At 46.4% G+C, this 16,396-nt stretch overlaps 1 protein-coding gene across 2 annotated transcripts in view; it reads right to left on the bottom strand.

Moving 5' to 3' along the window:
- GABRP (gamma-aminobutyric acid type A receptor subunit pi) overlaps window positions 1-16,396 on the bottom strand; it is a 28,286-nt gene extending 11,890 nt beyond the window's left edge. The window contains exons 1-4 of one of the 2 annotated variants that reach the window (XM_071570110.1): window positions 16,294-16,396; window positions 15,478-15,592; window positions 2,104-2,193; window positions 674-786 (exon numbers count right to left, since the gene is read on the bottom strand). In XM_071570110.1, coding sequence (XP_071426211.1) covers window positions 674-786; window positions 2,104-2,159 — 169 coding nt within the window. In that variant the 5' untranslated portion in view covers window positions 2,160-2,193; window positions 15,478-15,592; window positions 16,294-16,396. Of the gene's footprint in view, window positions 1-673; window positions 787-2,103; window positions 2,194-7,485; window positions 7,557-15,477; window positions 15,593-16,293 lie in introns of those variants that run through there. The other variant, XM_071570111.1, reaches the window with a different exon arrangement.

Below are 16,396 nucleotides of genomic sequence, written 5' to 3'. Positions count from 1 at the left end.
TTCCAAGGCATCCCCAACACTGCGATGCCTTTCCTCACGACATTGCTAAAACTTCTTTCCATCATCTAAATCACACTTGGGAACACAATTTCTAAATTGCTTCCCAGGTGGTTGTCACTTTGTTTGTTTGTTTGTTTATTTGTTTTAAGCAGTTCCAAAATATATTTCATTTGCAAAAGACTTTTTTCTTTAAGTAAGTGTCATTCATGTCATCCATCTATTCAGACTTTTGAAGCCCATTCCAGTTGCTGACCACAGAAACACATGCCAAAAGTCAATATTCCTGGCAAGAATTCCTGGCTTTGTTCCTCTATAGCTGTAATCTACTAAGTAGCTGTACATGAACAAAAGTAAAGCAGAAAATCAAACTCTCAGGCTCTAAACAAAGCTTGTACAATTAGAGCAGAATTTAGTTACTTAGGCAAGTTTTTCATAGAGAGTTTATAAATTCCTTGCTCTCGCCTCATGGATGGACACGTTCTGAAGACCCACACGTGCATCCACCAGCCATTCAAAACAACAGTGGATGCACAGGAAGGAGGGCAGCCCTGGCCAACACCAAATTTAAGAGAAACACAGCCTTTCAAACTGCAGCAAACTTAAAGCATCCCCCACACACAAGCCTTGCAGACAGACTGTTCTTGAAACGCTCACGTGTGTGGACACAACATACCCCCAAAGCAGGGCCGGAGGTATTTGTTGTATCCCATGGTGAGGTTCTCAAATCCAGGCAGGGATGCCGTGTCACTGCTGTGCAAGCTGGAGAGGTGACCCAGGGAGCACCTCCTGGGGACACAAACACATTCTGTTATGAGTGAGCTGAGCACATCTGGTGTGCAGCTGTATTTCCAGCTTGTCCTCAAACAAGCAAACAAACTGCATAAAAAAGTTATTAAAAACAAGTAGATAATTGAAATCACAAGCACTTGCTCACATTGCTATCTTGCTTGAATAATTAGCACCTTGAATAGGTGGGAAAGTGGCAAATTGCCTCAGCTGATAGCTTTAGGTTGTACACACATTGCCTAAAGGACCTTCTTAAAATATCACAGAGAAATCAAACAAGGTCTGTTGATCACAAGTCTTAACAATAACACCCAGTTTCCCCTTCCCACTCCTTCTCATACAATCTATATAAGGAATATGCATTTCTTTTTTTTCTCCTGCCTATGACAACCTGAGACAAATTTTACTGTCCAACAGCTCCTTCTCCCTAAAGAAGCTTCATCCTCAGATGTCTGTGGCAGGCATCTCACTGTAGCTACTGTCAGGAGTAGCACTGGGAGAGGGAAGGTGGGGCACAGTGCCCTTCACAGACACCCACAAAGCTTCATGGACAGCACCATCCCAGCTCCTGGGTCCAGCTTACAGAGTCCAAACTATGACAGTGAAGCCAGGAGCTGGCATTGTGATGCTGGCAGATCTGCAGCACCACACAGACAGTGGGAGAGATGGGGGATGGACTGTACAGGGGTACTGCCCTGGTGCCGTGTCCCCTGGTGGTCACACCTCCCTTGAGGAAACTGTGATTGAGTGACTCCTTAAGTTTGTTATTGCTTTGGGCATGGGGGGAGGCAGAGCCTCTGCCACTCCCCAGTCTCAGGACCTCTGCTCTGAGTAGGAAGCAGCCATGGAGTTACTCACAGCTCTGGCCAATGCTTTTCCTTCTGTTCCCTTAAAAAGTGGGTTACTAGACCTTGGAGCTGCAGGTTCTAAGGCCAAACAGGAGCTCACAGCAGAACTGATCCAGTTTTTACACACTATATACACAAAGAATTCAAGACATTTTAGACTTGTAGGTCCAAAGATGACAATAACATAGCTGGGAGCCCCGTGGAGGGGCCATTTCTGGAAAAAAACCCTAAAAACTGTGCTGGTTTTGAGCAGGAAATCAGGGGTTGCACTGGTAATGGTGGTTTATTGTGGTTTAGGGACCTGTGCAGGGTGCTCTCTTCTATGCCACAGCCCTCACTGCACTCAGCTTCCTTTGGATGGGCTGGATAACTGAAATAGTTATCCAGCATAGTTTCCTTTTGCCCCACATTATTTATGTGAAACATAATTCAGATGTTCCCTGTAAAACAAAACAAACCCTTTACTTACCTTTGAGTTGGAAGGATAAAACACAGACTGAAAAAGGAAAAATATCTGCAGAACATCTCTGGAGGTTGTTTCTGTATGTGCTCTGCTTGTCTGTGAAGCAGAAAAGAAAAGCAGATCTTTGCGGTTTAAGAAAGACTATTTAAGGGAAGGGAATAAGAAAAAGAAATGCTGCACAGTCAGAACTATCACTGTGTGATGTTTAACATTCCTGATACGCAGTGGCTCCTGCCCTTTTTTCTGGGTAATGTCATTTTTCAGCACATTCCATCTTAACACCACATAAAAGACCCTGTTGACAACTCAGATACTGAAGTCCTTGACAAATTTTAGCTCCTTTTCTATCAGTATGGGATTGCCATTAGATGATGTTGGGAATGGCACCATGGGAAGGGATTTATTAAGCAGGAAAATGTTTGGGTAGTTCCCAGAGCAGTCAGGTGAAATCCTGCCCACAGAGGGCAGTTTCAGCACCTTTCAGCCTCAGGCTCCACTAACACTCTGCAGAAGGGCTGGAACTCTGTGCTCCATTGACTCGTACCAGTGCCAACCCCGCGCTATCCACAGTAGTGCTGGCAGCACAGCAGGAAATCCTTTCACCTTAAATGGGTTTTGTTGACTTTTCTGGGAGTGGAACCAAGCCTTGGCTTATGGCCCAAGATTCCAGGGACTCATGCTGGCCTTGGAGCAGGTGCCACAGTGGGCAGCTCTGAGCTGTGCACTACCCCACTAATGCTTTGCCCCGTCTCGAAGTGCTGCTCCAATCACACATCCTTTTTTCAGCCCCTGTGCCTCTTTCATTACACAGGGCAAGTAGGGCCTCAGCTTCCAACCTGGCTGCTCTGTAATAACCCAAATATCAGGAATCTTCTGCTTGGGTTAGATTCTTCCTGTGGTAGCTCCCCACAGCCCAGAGGACACTGTGAGTGCTCAGCTTGGCTCTGGTGCTGTGCCATGAGACAGCAGAGCTCCAGGTAATAAAAACATTGCCCCACCTGAACATTCAAGCACGACAAATGCAGGGCATCCCATTAGAGAAAGGATATGTTTTCAAAACAAAATAAGCTCTAATACTGGTCTAACATCTGAATTCCCAACAAGGTTTGCACTTCTAGCCTGTTCTTTGAACGTGGTGTTCAGATATTTACAGATGCTGACAAGTGCTCCTCACTCACAGCACTGTCAGACCACAATTTTGATGGAAAAGAAGGAGGATTAGTCCAGGTAGTTTAAAGAAGAACTTCTAAAAAGAAGTTAATTTTACAAATTAGACTTTAGTACAAGTATGAGAATTCATGACTTTCAGAGAGGAACACCTCATGAGTATCCCTCATGACCATCTGTTTTTCACAGGATGACTGTAAAGACAGGATATACATGAAAGACTGCAAGGCAGTGAAAGAGAGATCTATAGGTACTGAAGAGAGCTGGAAACAGGGCATGCCAAAGTACCCCTGGGCAAGAAAAAGGGACATCAATGTCCAGAGTGTATTGTTTAATACAATAGGAATTCTGCTTTTGCAGGACAGGAGCTTTCATCAGAGATTTCCAGTACAATATAGTGTGACGAAAATATAATAAGATTATGTATTTATGTTTCTCTGTCCAGTAAAGGATTTAATTCTAATAGAAAAATATACTGTTAAACACAGTTTAATGTGGACATTTGTGTCTGGCCAGTGAAAGCATGGCCCAGACAATACAGAAGAGCAGTACTACTGGTGCCAAAGTTGTTTCCAATGCCAAAGCTATAAAAAATCAGTCATTATGTAGACTCAGAAGGAAAACCTTGAGAACTTGCCCACTCAGCTCTCCCTACTGGCTGTGAAAATTATCAAAAGGTGCAAGTATTATGGCAAAATAGATCCTGTTAGAGTTGTCTGTGGAAGCCTGTGTCCACTTCCAGAGAATTTTGTGAAACAATGCTTTGTTAAACCATCCACCAGCAACAGTATGCATCTGCCACTACAGTTCAGACTGTGCTTCCTTAATCCTGCTTTATTCCTCTGCCTTTGGAGGGGTGGTAGGAGTGAAAACAAAAAAAAGGAGGAAAAATCACTGGCAGCTTGAGTAATTCTGTTTATCGGGAATGGGGTGTGAGGTAAGAGAGATCTACACACTCACCTGACGGGGCCTGAAGTGATACCCAGGCTCCTGTGCAGCACTGCCAGTGTAACCCAGAGTGACAAACTCCTTCCCAGATGTAAGGGCCTGACCAGGGAGCCCTTCCTCCCCTTCCACCTGCCATCCTTGTCACTGCACACAGCAGCAGATTGGCACATTCTCTGATTTTCCACTGGCCAGTGACTATCCAGTGCCCGGCAAAGGGAGCATTTATGGGAAGCTAAAATGCCACCCCAAAAACCAAGCCCACGTGAGCCATTTACTGGGCTTGAGATCATAATTCACAAGGTCAAACATTACTGAAGTAAATTGTCTCTGACTGCAGAACATGCAGCACGGGCATTGTGCATCTCAGAATGAAGGCTGGATGGGTGAGACAGAGAAGACAAACAAATCCTGAAATGAAACCAGATTGCATTTAATTTGTCCATTTAGGTTATGCCTCTATTTATAACAAAATTTTAAGATTTTCAGGCCTAATTTGTCTGTTCTATTTTCCCTGTAGGGAAATTATTTCTCTGGGAGTGAAAGCTCTTCAGGTAACCCCCCCAGGCTGTGTGTGCCATGGGCAGGGGTCATGGGCACAATGGGTGCAAGCAGTCCCTGGACAGCCTGTGCCCCTCTGGCCTTGCACAGGCCCCACAGCACCCAGGACACCCTCACTCCTGAAAACTCAGCCTGCCTGAACCAAACAAGTGAGACCATATACGAAAATTTCAGGCAATTTCACTGGAGTGTTTTCCCAAGTGCTTTGATTCCTAGGACAAGGTTTGACAGCCATCACATGAGGGTGCTTGTTTTCACCCCAGACATGGAGCTGTGCACTGTTGGGCTGTGCCATGGCTCTGTGCCAGGGGAGCAGCACAGCCCTGGCAGCCTCTGCCCAGGTCCAGTCATGTTGCTCATCCAATATCAGTGTGACCAGCACACAGCAAAGGGGATGCAGGGAGAGGAGAGTCACAGGCTCCCCTTTTGCTGCCTGAATGTCCTGCAGAATAACTTCTTGGGAGAAAACATCCCTCCACCATCCTCTGATGGAGCCTCAGGGCTGCCCTGTGCTGTGCTGAGCTTTCCTTGGCAACTGGCAGAAATAGAATCATTGCCACATCCAAGTACACAGTTATGGGAGAGGCACAAAGCATCACACACTCTGCGATCAGACTGTTGGCTTTGCCAAGATGTCACTTGCTACTCAACATATTTGTTTATCTAGAAGAGGTTTTGAGTGATTTAAGCCAGATATCACGTTCTCTCTTTTTGTAATGTTTCTTTTTTTGTTACTCCTTTGCCCAGCCTGAACTGTGAGCAGTTGTCTGATCCTGAAGGACAACTTCTCTGGGGAAGTGCATGGGCAGGATTTGGTAAGGAAAGGTTCATGGCATGACAGCTGCTGTGAGAAATCAGGCATGCTCATGATATATTATGAGGACTGTTCAAATTTTAACTTTTGACCACACAAATCATTAGATCAACTGAAAATTAAAGTCTTGGAAATTATTTGGCCTCTTAATTTTCTCCATTTTAAACTTTAATTTGAAATACTTTAAACTTTAAAGGTTTTTCTTCCAAGAAAAAAATAATTACTACATTTTAAAATTTTTGAATGCTGAATATATACTTTTGCAGACCAGAAGAAAATCCAAAGCAACTACAAGGAAGAGAATTGAGTTAACTACAGGGAAACATTTTTGCACCTTTTGATACAAGCCACTTACTGGAAACCTTAGTTATTTGACATTAAAATAAATTCAGAAAGAACAAATCCGATTATCACAGAAGCAGAGAGCTGGTGGGATCCTGCCATGTGTCAACAGATAAGTGAAGTCGATCCTTGCCTGTTCAGGACAAAAGGGAACATTAGAAGCTGATGGAAGTAAAGGGCGTGGGAGAACCTGGAAACAGCATCTGTACCCATGGGTTGGTAACAGTGAGACTGTTCCTGATCTTTTACCTTCAAAAATCTCTTTTCATGCCTGTCATATTTTCTGCCTAAAACAAGATCTTTGAGAAAAGGCTTCCAGTGTGTGAAATAAGAGAAGGTAAACCAAAGCACATAATTTGGGGTTTAAAGGAATGTCTCATATTAACTGAAGTCTATCATGTTTTTGCATTCTGTCAAAACTTCAGAAAGTTTCTGCTTTGGTTGGAGATGAAATTCTTTATGTTCTGCTGGTTTCCCTGTCTAGGAAAATATAAACTCAACCAGGTTGTTTGTTAACTTGACCAATCCTAGAAGATCATTATGTGGCCAGTTTTTGCCTGGCAGAGCAAGAGTTGTGTTCCAGAGCAGGCACAGTAGCAGCCCAGGCACCAGCAAGGCATGTGTTGGCTGTGGCAGGGTGACCCCAGAGCTGAGAGCTGCCTGCTCAGGCACAGACAGCGAATGCTTCCTTCTGCTGTTTGCTGTGTCACAGTAGCCCTGAGTGGTTATCTGGGACCATGGACAGTTAAAAAGGTCACTTCATGGTACCTGCAGAAATCCTTCAAGACCCCGTGTGAACTTCTGTTCTTGGTAACAAAACAGATTCTTTCCATCCATGTCACTGTCATTACATCACATGAAAAATGACCTCTCCATTCCAGGAGCAGGAAGCAAGGCTGAGGTGATCCCCCTGTGTTTAGGCATAGCTGAGGTGATCCCCCTGTGTTTGGGGCAGTGCTGAGATGACTCCCTTGTGTTTGGACAACGCTGACCTCAGTGCTGTGCAGGACCAGCCCCCCACAGCAGGTGACAGGGAGCAGCACCTGCACCCACAGGCCACTGGCACCCCCAGAGAGCATCCCAGGATATGTGAGAAAAACCAACACCAGATAACTTACAGATACAGAGCCCACTCCTTGTTTCATACCCTCTGGTACCATGAGTGGTATGTACATCATATCCATACCCTTTATACATAGTACTGTCTTAGTATGGGAGAGGGGGGACCCTGGGTTGCCATTTATGACACCCCATAAACCACAGGCCTGGTCCCTTCCTTATTTGTGCCAGTGAAAGCCAGAAGCAACTCTAAGATACAGGGGTTGGCATAAAGCTAGATTCAGTCTTTCTGTAAGAATGTTTAACCCAGGCTGGGGTAATGCATTCAAGATATAAAGTCTCATCCTTCAAGCTGCTCATGGGAAGTGGTAGATTATGCTCACATCTGCTCCTCCAACATGGTACACAGTCCTGCTGCAGCTTGCACACCTGAACTCCTTAAATGCACACAGAAATTCTTAAATTATAAATAAAAACTAGGAATTCTGAGATTTACTTACATGAAATAACTATTTCTTCCAAAACATCAAGTTTGACTTCTGTTTGGGCAATTCATTTGAACAAATACAACCTTCATAATATTTATGAATAATTACAATTTCATACAGAAATTTGGCATGCTCCAGGCAGCTCTTTTTCTCCTGCACTGGATACCTTGAGTCTAGGTCTAATCTAAACTTGCCTGCAATTGTCACTCCCCCGTGGCTGCAGATCTGCGAGCTCCGGCACGATGGGCAGTGCCTTCAGGCTTCAGTCGGGTGGCAAAGCTGCCCCTCAGTGCAGGCTGGGCTCAGGGGCAAAGAGGTCACCTGCCCTTCTCCGACAGCAGACAGATCACAGCCCAGCCACGCTGCTTTCAATGATTTTGCTGCTCTCTGTTGCCAGCCCTGTGACTGTAACCCTGTATGTACAGTCCCTCCCACCACGGCAGTTCTGCTCTCTGTGGCTTGTCCATTGTGTATGTGCAAGTATTTTATGTGAGACATAATTACACTCCTTCCAATCAGGTGAGGTGTGTGTGCTCAAGATTAACTCCCTCCCAGGACACAAAGAGGTGTCCCCTGAGTACCTGCAAACTGCACGTGGAAAGAAGAGGGTAACAACTACAGGTACACAGCACATTATATAAATAGTACAGTATATAAACAGCACAGTAAATAAAGCAGAGGTGGTTTACTGAGGATCTTTACTAAGTGCTCTGCTCAGTTCTGAGCGTGCTAGAGGAGGAAATGGGACATAAAAGGTCTTGTTACAGAAAGATTCTCATGTGAAAAGAGTTTGGAAAGAATGAATGAGAGTGTGTCATTCAGAGTGAATGGAATAGAGGGACAGAAAGACAAAGGCACATAGAGGAAACACATCAGTCATCTGATTATTTTCACAGTATATCAGACCAAGGGCATGGCCAATACACCAAAAGGCTACAGCAAACATATGGCCACAAAGTCCTCAGTGAACATGTGGAAATTTTTCTTCCAAGCTTCCAGGTAGCAGGTAAATGTAAAACAAGCTGTGCAGATGGGATTACTGTCCTTGGCCATCTTTGATGGCACTGACAAAGGGAACCAGTTTCCCCTGCAGTGCTGTGCTGGCAGGTTTTTGCCCTGTGCCCGTGGGGGGATCTGCAGGGAATTCATCCAGCCGAGCAGTTGATACGTGCCCTGGCCCAGCCCTGCAGCAGGAAAGGCAGCAGGGACTCGCTGCCCTCTCCAAGGAGTAAAGCAGTGATGGACAGGATCACTTTATCTTGTCTCTGCTCTGGCTGAGCACCTGCCCTCCAGAGCACGAGCAGGGAGGGCTGTGTCTGCCCCAGCAGCACCTGCCCGGGAGGGAAAGGATCCTGCGGGGTGAAGGGGGGAGGAGGGTGAGCAGAGCTGCCAGTGACGCAGGAACTGAAGGTCTGACAACGTGCTAACAAATGAGCATGTGAAGAAAAAATGGGAGATGGGGCCTCAAGGAGCATTGTTCAGACATAATCATTCATCTTACACATCTAGTAGTCTGAGGTTCTGCAGGGCAGTGAAACACTCCTCCCCACAGTAAGTTTTAGGGGAAAATCAGCCATGTAATATCTTAAGGACCTCCATAGCCCACTTTCACCCAGCACATTTATTTTGATCTTGCAGGCAGCACAGTCAAAGCTACACTGCAGCTGCATGTCCTTGCACACCAAGATTCATTTTATCTCAATAAATGCTCAATATCAAAGATAAGCCATGCACACAGAAACACAAAGTGCGAGCATTTGATGGGGCAGAATTTAGCTTTTAGAATTTAACTGTTATCTGTTGAATTAAGAGGTATAATTTATACAGGAATAAATAAAACCTTATACTCAAAGCCAGTGAAGACACCCACAACAGGCCACTGCAGCTTAGTATGAACAGTTTAGCTTTCTTTATAACACTTGTAATGCTGTCACAGTGCTTTGGCATGGCAGGATTACCTGGCTGCATGATTGGCAGCCCAGTCCCCATGTGCCCATTACCTGGGTGACCTTACAGCTGCAAAGAGCTCCTTACACAAACAAAGTCACTTCTGGACAGTAGTTAGAAGAAAACACAGTACTGAAGAGCTGTGACTGACTGGTCCAAAGCAGTTGCCACTAAGACATTGCTTTGAATCCAAGTGACCCACTTGCTGTTTGCCTCTGCTCCATGTGCACAGGGGCTGTGTGCCACTGTCCAAGGGGCAGAGCTGTGGCCCCACACAGCCACCTTCAAATGGTCTCAATTGTCACTCAGGTTCCTGCAGTCAGTGCTTCCTACCAACTGGGTCTTTCTGAGGGGGATAAAAACTTAAAAGCTAGTCCACCCAAAATACCAGACATGAGGTGACAGGCTCTGAAAGCACCTTGGTATCCTTTCAGGTTTGTCAGAACTTGCCAACAGTTTGGCAGCAGCTTTGCAGCTCACACTGTCCCCCATCTTATGCCATGGCACTCCCAAATGGGATAGTTCAGTACTGAGTTCAGTACCCTCAGCCTGGGCTTGAAGGGTCTGAACATGCCCTGGTCAACTCTGTCCAAGCCACAGTGGTCCCATCATGCCTTTCCTGAGACAGGTTTTTACCAAAAGGTATTTCATCTGGTTTCCACATTACTTTGTTTTTAAAGGCCGTGTTTGTTAGTGTCATACAGCAGTATAAAACAAGCAAGATTTCTTTTACTTGGAATTATCCTGTTTTTAAATAACTCAAGAAATAGCATAAATGTTCCCCACTTCTAAGAACAGAGAAATGAACGTACTTGGAGGTCAAGTTATTTGTCTCTTGAGTATCATCAGTAACAGACTATCTGGCAAGATGAACAAGCTCCCTGCAGGACATGTGCCAGCACCTCCTCTCTCAGATCATACCCAATCCATCTCCTTGCTCAGATCACACCCAGTCTCACATCTCTCCTGCAGAGCTGCCACCCACAGGAAAGCAGCACTGTCTTCCCCCATGCCATTCTCTGAGCCTGGGGCTGCAGAGCAGTATCACCCTCCAGATGTGCACTGAGTTATTTTCCCTCCACATTCCATTCAGATCCATTGCCCCAGGCCCTGGGCACCTTCCCTGCTGGTGTGGGACACAGCCCAGAGGGGCAGGCACTGGTCTACCGAGCACCAGCTTTATTTAAGCTAATCCTTCAGACGAGTGACCATCAATAACTGCTAACCTACTCCCTAAAAGATGCAGATCAATTGACAGAGTATTATAACCCCTTAAAATATTAATGCCCTATCAGGGAGACAATTGCACTGGGCCTAGGGACTCCTCCACTATTAGAAATTATGCCCCAGCCTTAAACAAATTAACTCAATAAATGTCTTACCATGAATACAAATTCCTGCTTAGGGCTTGCAAATAAAATGATTTAGAGCTGTTTTCAGAGGAAAGATGAGGGGCTTAAACTTGCAAAAGAGGAAGGGCTACCATATTCATTAGTCTTTTGTTTTAAATGGACTACTTTGTTTTAAACTCAAGGCACCTCTTTTGGAAGGGAGGGGGGAATATCTGGAAAACTGTTACAATTTCTTGCTCTGGGTTCATGATTTCACTTCTGCAAAGATGCAGATTTCTGCTACAGAGGGATGCCCAGCACCATTGGCAACACATCCCTGCAGGCACAGGGCACAGTGAAGGACACAGGGAGGGACAGGATGGTGGCACTGCTCCCATCTCTGCTGACAGGGCACAGCCCACCAGCTCTGGGAAACTTCATCTGGATCCCTGGGGCTGGAGGGAGTCATTCCGCCTTGCCCTGAGGTTGAATTTTGGCAAAAAGGAGCTCTCTTACTTGCTGCTAGCACTGGGAAGACACCTGGACTCCAGGCAGTGGAAGCAGGGCCAGAACTGCCCCCCAGAAGCTGCTCCTCTGGGGCACAAAGCTCCCTCTGCAAAGAACTGCCACATGGTGCTGTTGCCCATGCTGTGGGGAGCCTGGAGCTGCTCTGGGGCACAGGGCACAGAGCAGCCACCTTTCACCCCTGCAGAACTGTCTGATGCTCTGAGCAGCTCCCTGGCCAGTACTCACTCAGGCGTAGGTAACACAGGCAACACTTGGTGGAACTGTTTCTGCAATATGCTGAGAAGAGAGGCCAGGCCAGCCCAGTGCTACTGTTCTCTCACCTGCCCCAGGTCACCCAGGCTCCAGCCCAGCCCATACAACATCCACACCCCGAGGCCTGCCATAGTGTGGTTCTTTCAGCAGTAGCATTTCAGCTGGAAACACCCCATCTCCTACTCTCCTGTGCCTCAAAGTTCACCAGGTGTCCATCCATAAAGCTTCAGACTCAACAGGTGTCTGTCATTTCAACAAAAGAGAAAACAGGCACAGCCCATTCATCAGCCCATCCCCAACATGGCATCTGCCCTCTCCATACTGATGGGAAAGCCAGAGCACCACGGTTAATGAGAGCTGAAACTCACACCAAAGGCCCCAGATGTTTCAACAAGAGCATTACAGCTTTGCATCCTTCTACCAATCTCTGACCTGGCAAGCTGAATCCAGAGCACTGCAACACCTTGTCTGGCTGTTAGGTGTGCTCCCACCATTTACATCTTTGGCCCCAGACTTGGAGATCCTACAGACACAGAGCCTGTTCTGGTTTCAGTGCCTCCCTTCAGAAAGCGACTGTCTCAGGTGAGCACAGCCTGTTTGCTCCATCTGCATAGACCTTAAGGATCAAACCACCCTCCACAGAAGTGAGACAAGAGATGTGCAGGTAATGCTGCCTGGTGGGACCTGACAGGCATCACTGCCTACGGGATGTGCAGAGCTGTGTCCATGCAGCAGGATGGAGCACACCTGGGTGTGCTGCACTGAGAGAGAAGCATGACAGCATTTCCCCAAAGGATGTGCCTTAGCTCAAAATTCAACATAAACACACACACACTCCTAAGACAGGGCAGGTAAATGGATGCCTTCTGCAGTAGTAATAAACAGGAATACCCTGTGGAAGACAAAGTCTGTCTTTTCTTTTTGCTCAGGTATCGATTTAACGAGATTTTAAATTTTGAGAACCTGTTGTTTGCTGGTTAAGTGATCACATGACTTTCTTGGCCATCACTTAAGAACATCAGAGCATCCCTCAAAGTGGATGCAATATTTCTGGTTTTTACTTTTCGCTCTGTACGTACATGAACAGCCCTGAACTGCAAGATATACACAAAGTACACAATTTGTGATGAAAAAACAGCCATACAGATTCCACTTGACTGAAACAGAGAGGTTTGTAGAAGAGACCATAGATTTGGCTTATTCTTTTGCCTTAGATGGAGGAAAATTTCATCAGAAGTCACACACAGAAACCCATAAACACAAGGAATTTTGCAAGTGGCTCAGGGGCCTTGCCTGGGCCTCCTCCTCTGTGTCTTCTCTTTGCTGCACTGACTTTGCACATGTATGTGTTGCATTTGCAATGAGTGTATCAGTGAGATGGTGACACAAACCCTCCCAGCAGGAATGGTGCTTGTGTGCTGTAGTTTTTACCTGCAGCTTCTGCATTCTCTTCTTAGCTCCCTGAGGGCTGGGATAAATTTAAAGCAACTCTCCAGAGAAACTGAGATAAAGAGAGTGTGCAGACAGGGAGAGGATGCATCCTGCTCAGGGTGGGGCAGAGACAAGCAGTGGCCAGATCAGCTCCCTTGCTTCCCTCCTCACCGATCCTCACAGCCCCAGGACTGAGAGCCCATTGTGGTGCCTGTGCTACCATGAGGCCCCTGGGCATCCACTGGCACCTGTGAGCACCATTTTCCATGTGCTGCTCCTCAGAAAACTCACTCCTGCCTCCCTTTCCCCCCAGCTTCACATTTACCAGTTGCATGCAGCCACCAGCCCCACGTGCTGGCCTCAGTGGCCAATGCTCACTCACGGGTGACACCACCAGCCACCACACAGGGCTGTGCCACATTTAGGGCCACTGAGCTCTTCAGATGGCCAGAAAGTGTATCTGTGCAGCAATAATGAGTTTCAAAGCAATTTGGCAAAATGTAAGGTTAGAGCAGTGACTTGCCAGCCCTGAGCAGCAGGTTGCATCCTCGGGGCTTCTGGGGAGAGCAGCAGTGGGTGAGCACGTCCTGCACACCCCTGCTGCCACTCCCTTCTGTCCCTGGCACCTCTGGGTCCCGCTCTGTCCGGAGCTCTGCCAGGCTCAGCTCTTCCGCAGCGACGATGATCCTCGCTGGGGCGGATAATGCTCTGCGAGATTATTCCTTAATAGGGTGATCTCTGTGCTAGTACAGAGCCACAGAGGGAGAAATACATTATCAGCTCTGATCTGGATGTGCAGCCTGCTTGCTGCTTTGGTTCTGTCTCCCAAAAGCAGGATTAATTGCTGCGTTAGAAAATGCAGATAAATCAAACAGCTGGTGGCAAGTTTATTTTCTGTAGCTGTGCATTGGGCTCCTGGCAGCTTAACACAGCAGCAACACCCACTTGTGCTACAAGGAGGGATCAGGATGGGGCTATTGCCAAAGACTACCCCAACCATAGGCAGAGCAAGGTGGGGGTACAGCTACACCAGTGATCTGAAGCCAAGTGCCATCACACCAACAGTATTCCTGCCTCATTCCAGCATTTAAGGGGACTGCCAAGCCAGACCACAGCATAACTTATCTGTCTATATTATCTGTAATATATATATTATCTGTATATTTCGAAAATAAATGCCTGAAAGTCAGGCTAGAAAGAGGAAGCAGAAAACTGACAATGTGAGAAAAGAAATGCCATTTTATACTGTAGACTTATTTACAGCAAACTCTGTGGCTTGACGACAGTGTCTACAGCAACAGAGAAAACAAACCACTCAGTCGTTACCAGTATGCTCTTTTTGGGTGAAATGATAAAGCAAACACAAACCTCAAACCTGACTTGGACTGCACAGGAACTGCTTTGGTCTGTGCTTGCCCGAGGTGCTGGTCCCTGGCTGTGCTCCCCAGCCCTGGCTGCAGTGCAGGTCACCCATCACCATCAAAGGCTGAGGCCTTTGCCAGGGAAGGTGTAATCTGGGGAGTGACCCTTCCCTCCCCTTCCTCATGTGCCCCATGGGAGCAGAACAGGACACACCAACGCCCTCAGTACACAGCTCTGTCCCCCCATCATCTCTGTTGTTTGCTGCTGCACTCAAAAGGGGACTTCAATGCAGCAGGTTCCTCCCACAGGTTAAAACCCACAGTTATGAGAGATGCCATTAGTGGGGCTGTATTTTTTGGTAGACCCAACACGGCAATTTTTTCTTCCCAGTGAGAAAGTGTGTTTAATTGCTTAATTGGAAACCAATAAAACACAGAGCCCTGTGGTCCCTTTACCTCAAATGCCATCCTCACTGTTGAGGGGAGGGCAGGGCACAGCTGTGTGCCTGGGGCTGCCCAGGGCAGCCAGGCCATGGGTCTGCCCAGCTGCTGTGCCTGCAGGTGTAGCTCTGCCCACTGGGGCAGCCCTGGGCAACCCTCAGAGTTGCTGGTGCAGCACCTTACCCAACACTGCCCATGACTCGTGGAGAGGCAGTTCTTGCTGTGGAACAGCCTGCAGGTTCCAGCTGCCCTTTGAGAAACAAGCTGTGCACACGGCAAATGCTCTGTCACCAACACTGCTGTGTTCTGAGCAGGGCTAATGTGCCAGTGCTGCTAATGCCAGAACCAAAGCAACATTTCAAGCAAGAGCAAAAGTTCTGGACGAGCATCAGTCATGCTTGTTTCCAATCTGAAACCCCATTTAATTATTTCCATTATGACATTGCCTATTATAAGCTGAAAACATTTTATCTGTGTGCACATCACCACCCGATGTTCATGCTCAGGCTCCTGCACAGCTTTCAAACTTCATTTTAAAGGTAAAAGATACACTTTGAATGTAAAAAAGTGGGTTTAACCACTTCTCTTGTCAGATACAGGAATGAGTTTGGGAATAGACAATTAGCTGGACACTCAGTTTGAAGTACATAATGTGTTGTTACTATCTCAGATTAATGCAGAAATCTGGTTTAATCTTTGGCCAGAGCTCTTACCTGATATGATGTCATTCCTCTTTGCTCTCAAACTTCTTAAATAAATATTTCATCCATAAAAGTGACTTCAGCTGTCAAAAGCTGGGCAGATATTTTAACTGCAGTAGATTAGGATCTATTGGAAATAATCGCATGTTTTTATGTTAACAGGATGAAATACACTCCAAGACAGCAGATCAGATCAAGATGTACTCATTAGATGAGCTGCAATAAGTACTAGTTTGTAGTTTGCATGTTCAAGAGATGGAAAGTTATCTCTATTGGTAGTGCCTGGGCTTTGGATTTGTTCTGAACAACACAGGCATAAAAGGAATTTCATGAAAAGACCATTTTATTTTACTTTCCCCCCAAAGGACCTAGGCCTATGTTGTTATATTGTTCTGTCAGGAGGGGGGTGGGGAATATTTTTAAGAAAAAAAAGAAGCCAAAACACTTGGATGAACACTTTGAATTACTATCTGAGTGATTCAAACTTCTCTGCAAATGAGATGGCACTGACCAGTGGGATCCATGCCCCCGTGGCACAGCAGTGTCTCCACTGGAGCAGCCACAGTGCCTTGGAACAGGAGGATCTCCCCAAGCATTGCAGCAACATTGCCAATTCCAAACCCTCTGTGTTCCCATTCTGACACAGACACACTCCAGCACTCAGGATGTTGGTTATAAGACAACAATTTCTATTACTATTTTCACTATTGAAGAACAGTAATTCTTGCTGAGGAGTTCTGGCTCATGGAGGACCTTACCTTCCCATTTTTCCTGTGGGATATGTGTGCTCCCAGCAGATGAGTGAAAAAGAGCAGATAAATACCTTACCTGAGATTCTTGCCCTCTGTTACAGGTGACCCCCAGTTCCAGAGCTGCTCAGCTGAGGAGGTCCAGCAGGAGCTGCTCTTTGGCAGAAGGTCCCTCAGGTACA

Source organism: Pithys albifrons, chromosome 15 (genome assembly GCF_047495875.1).
Source record: "Pithys albifrons albifrons isolate INPA30051 chromosome 15, PitAlb_v1, whole genome shotgun sequence".
Lineage (NCBI taxonomy): Eukaryota > Metazoa > Chordata > Aves > Passeriformes > Thamnophilidae > Pithys > Pithys albifrons.
The sequence above is the reverse complement of the archived record's forward strand: the minus strand, read 5'-3'. Positions and strand labels throughout refer to the sequence as shown.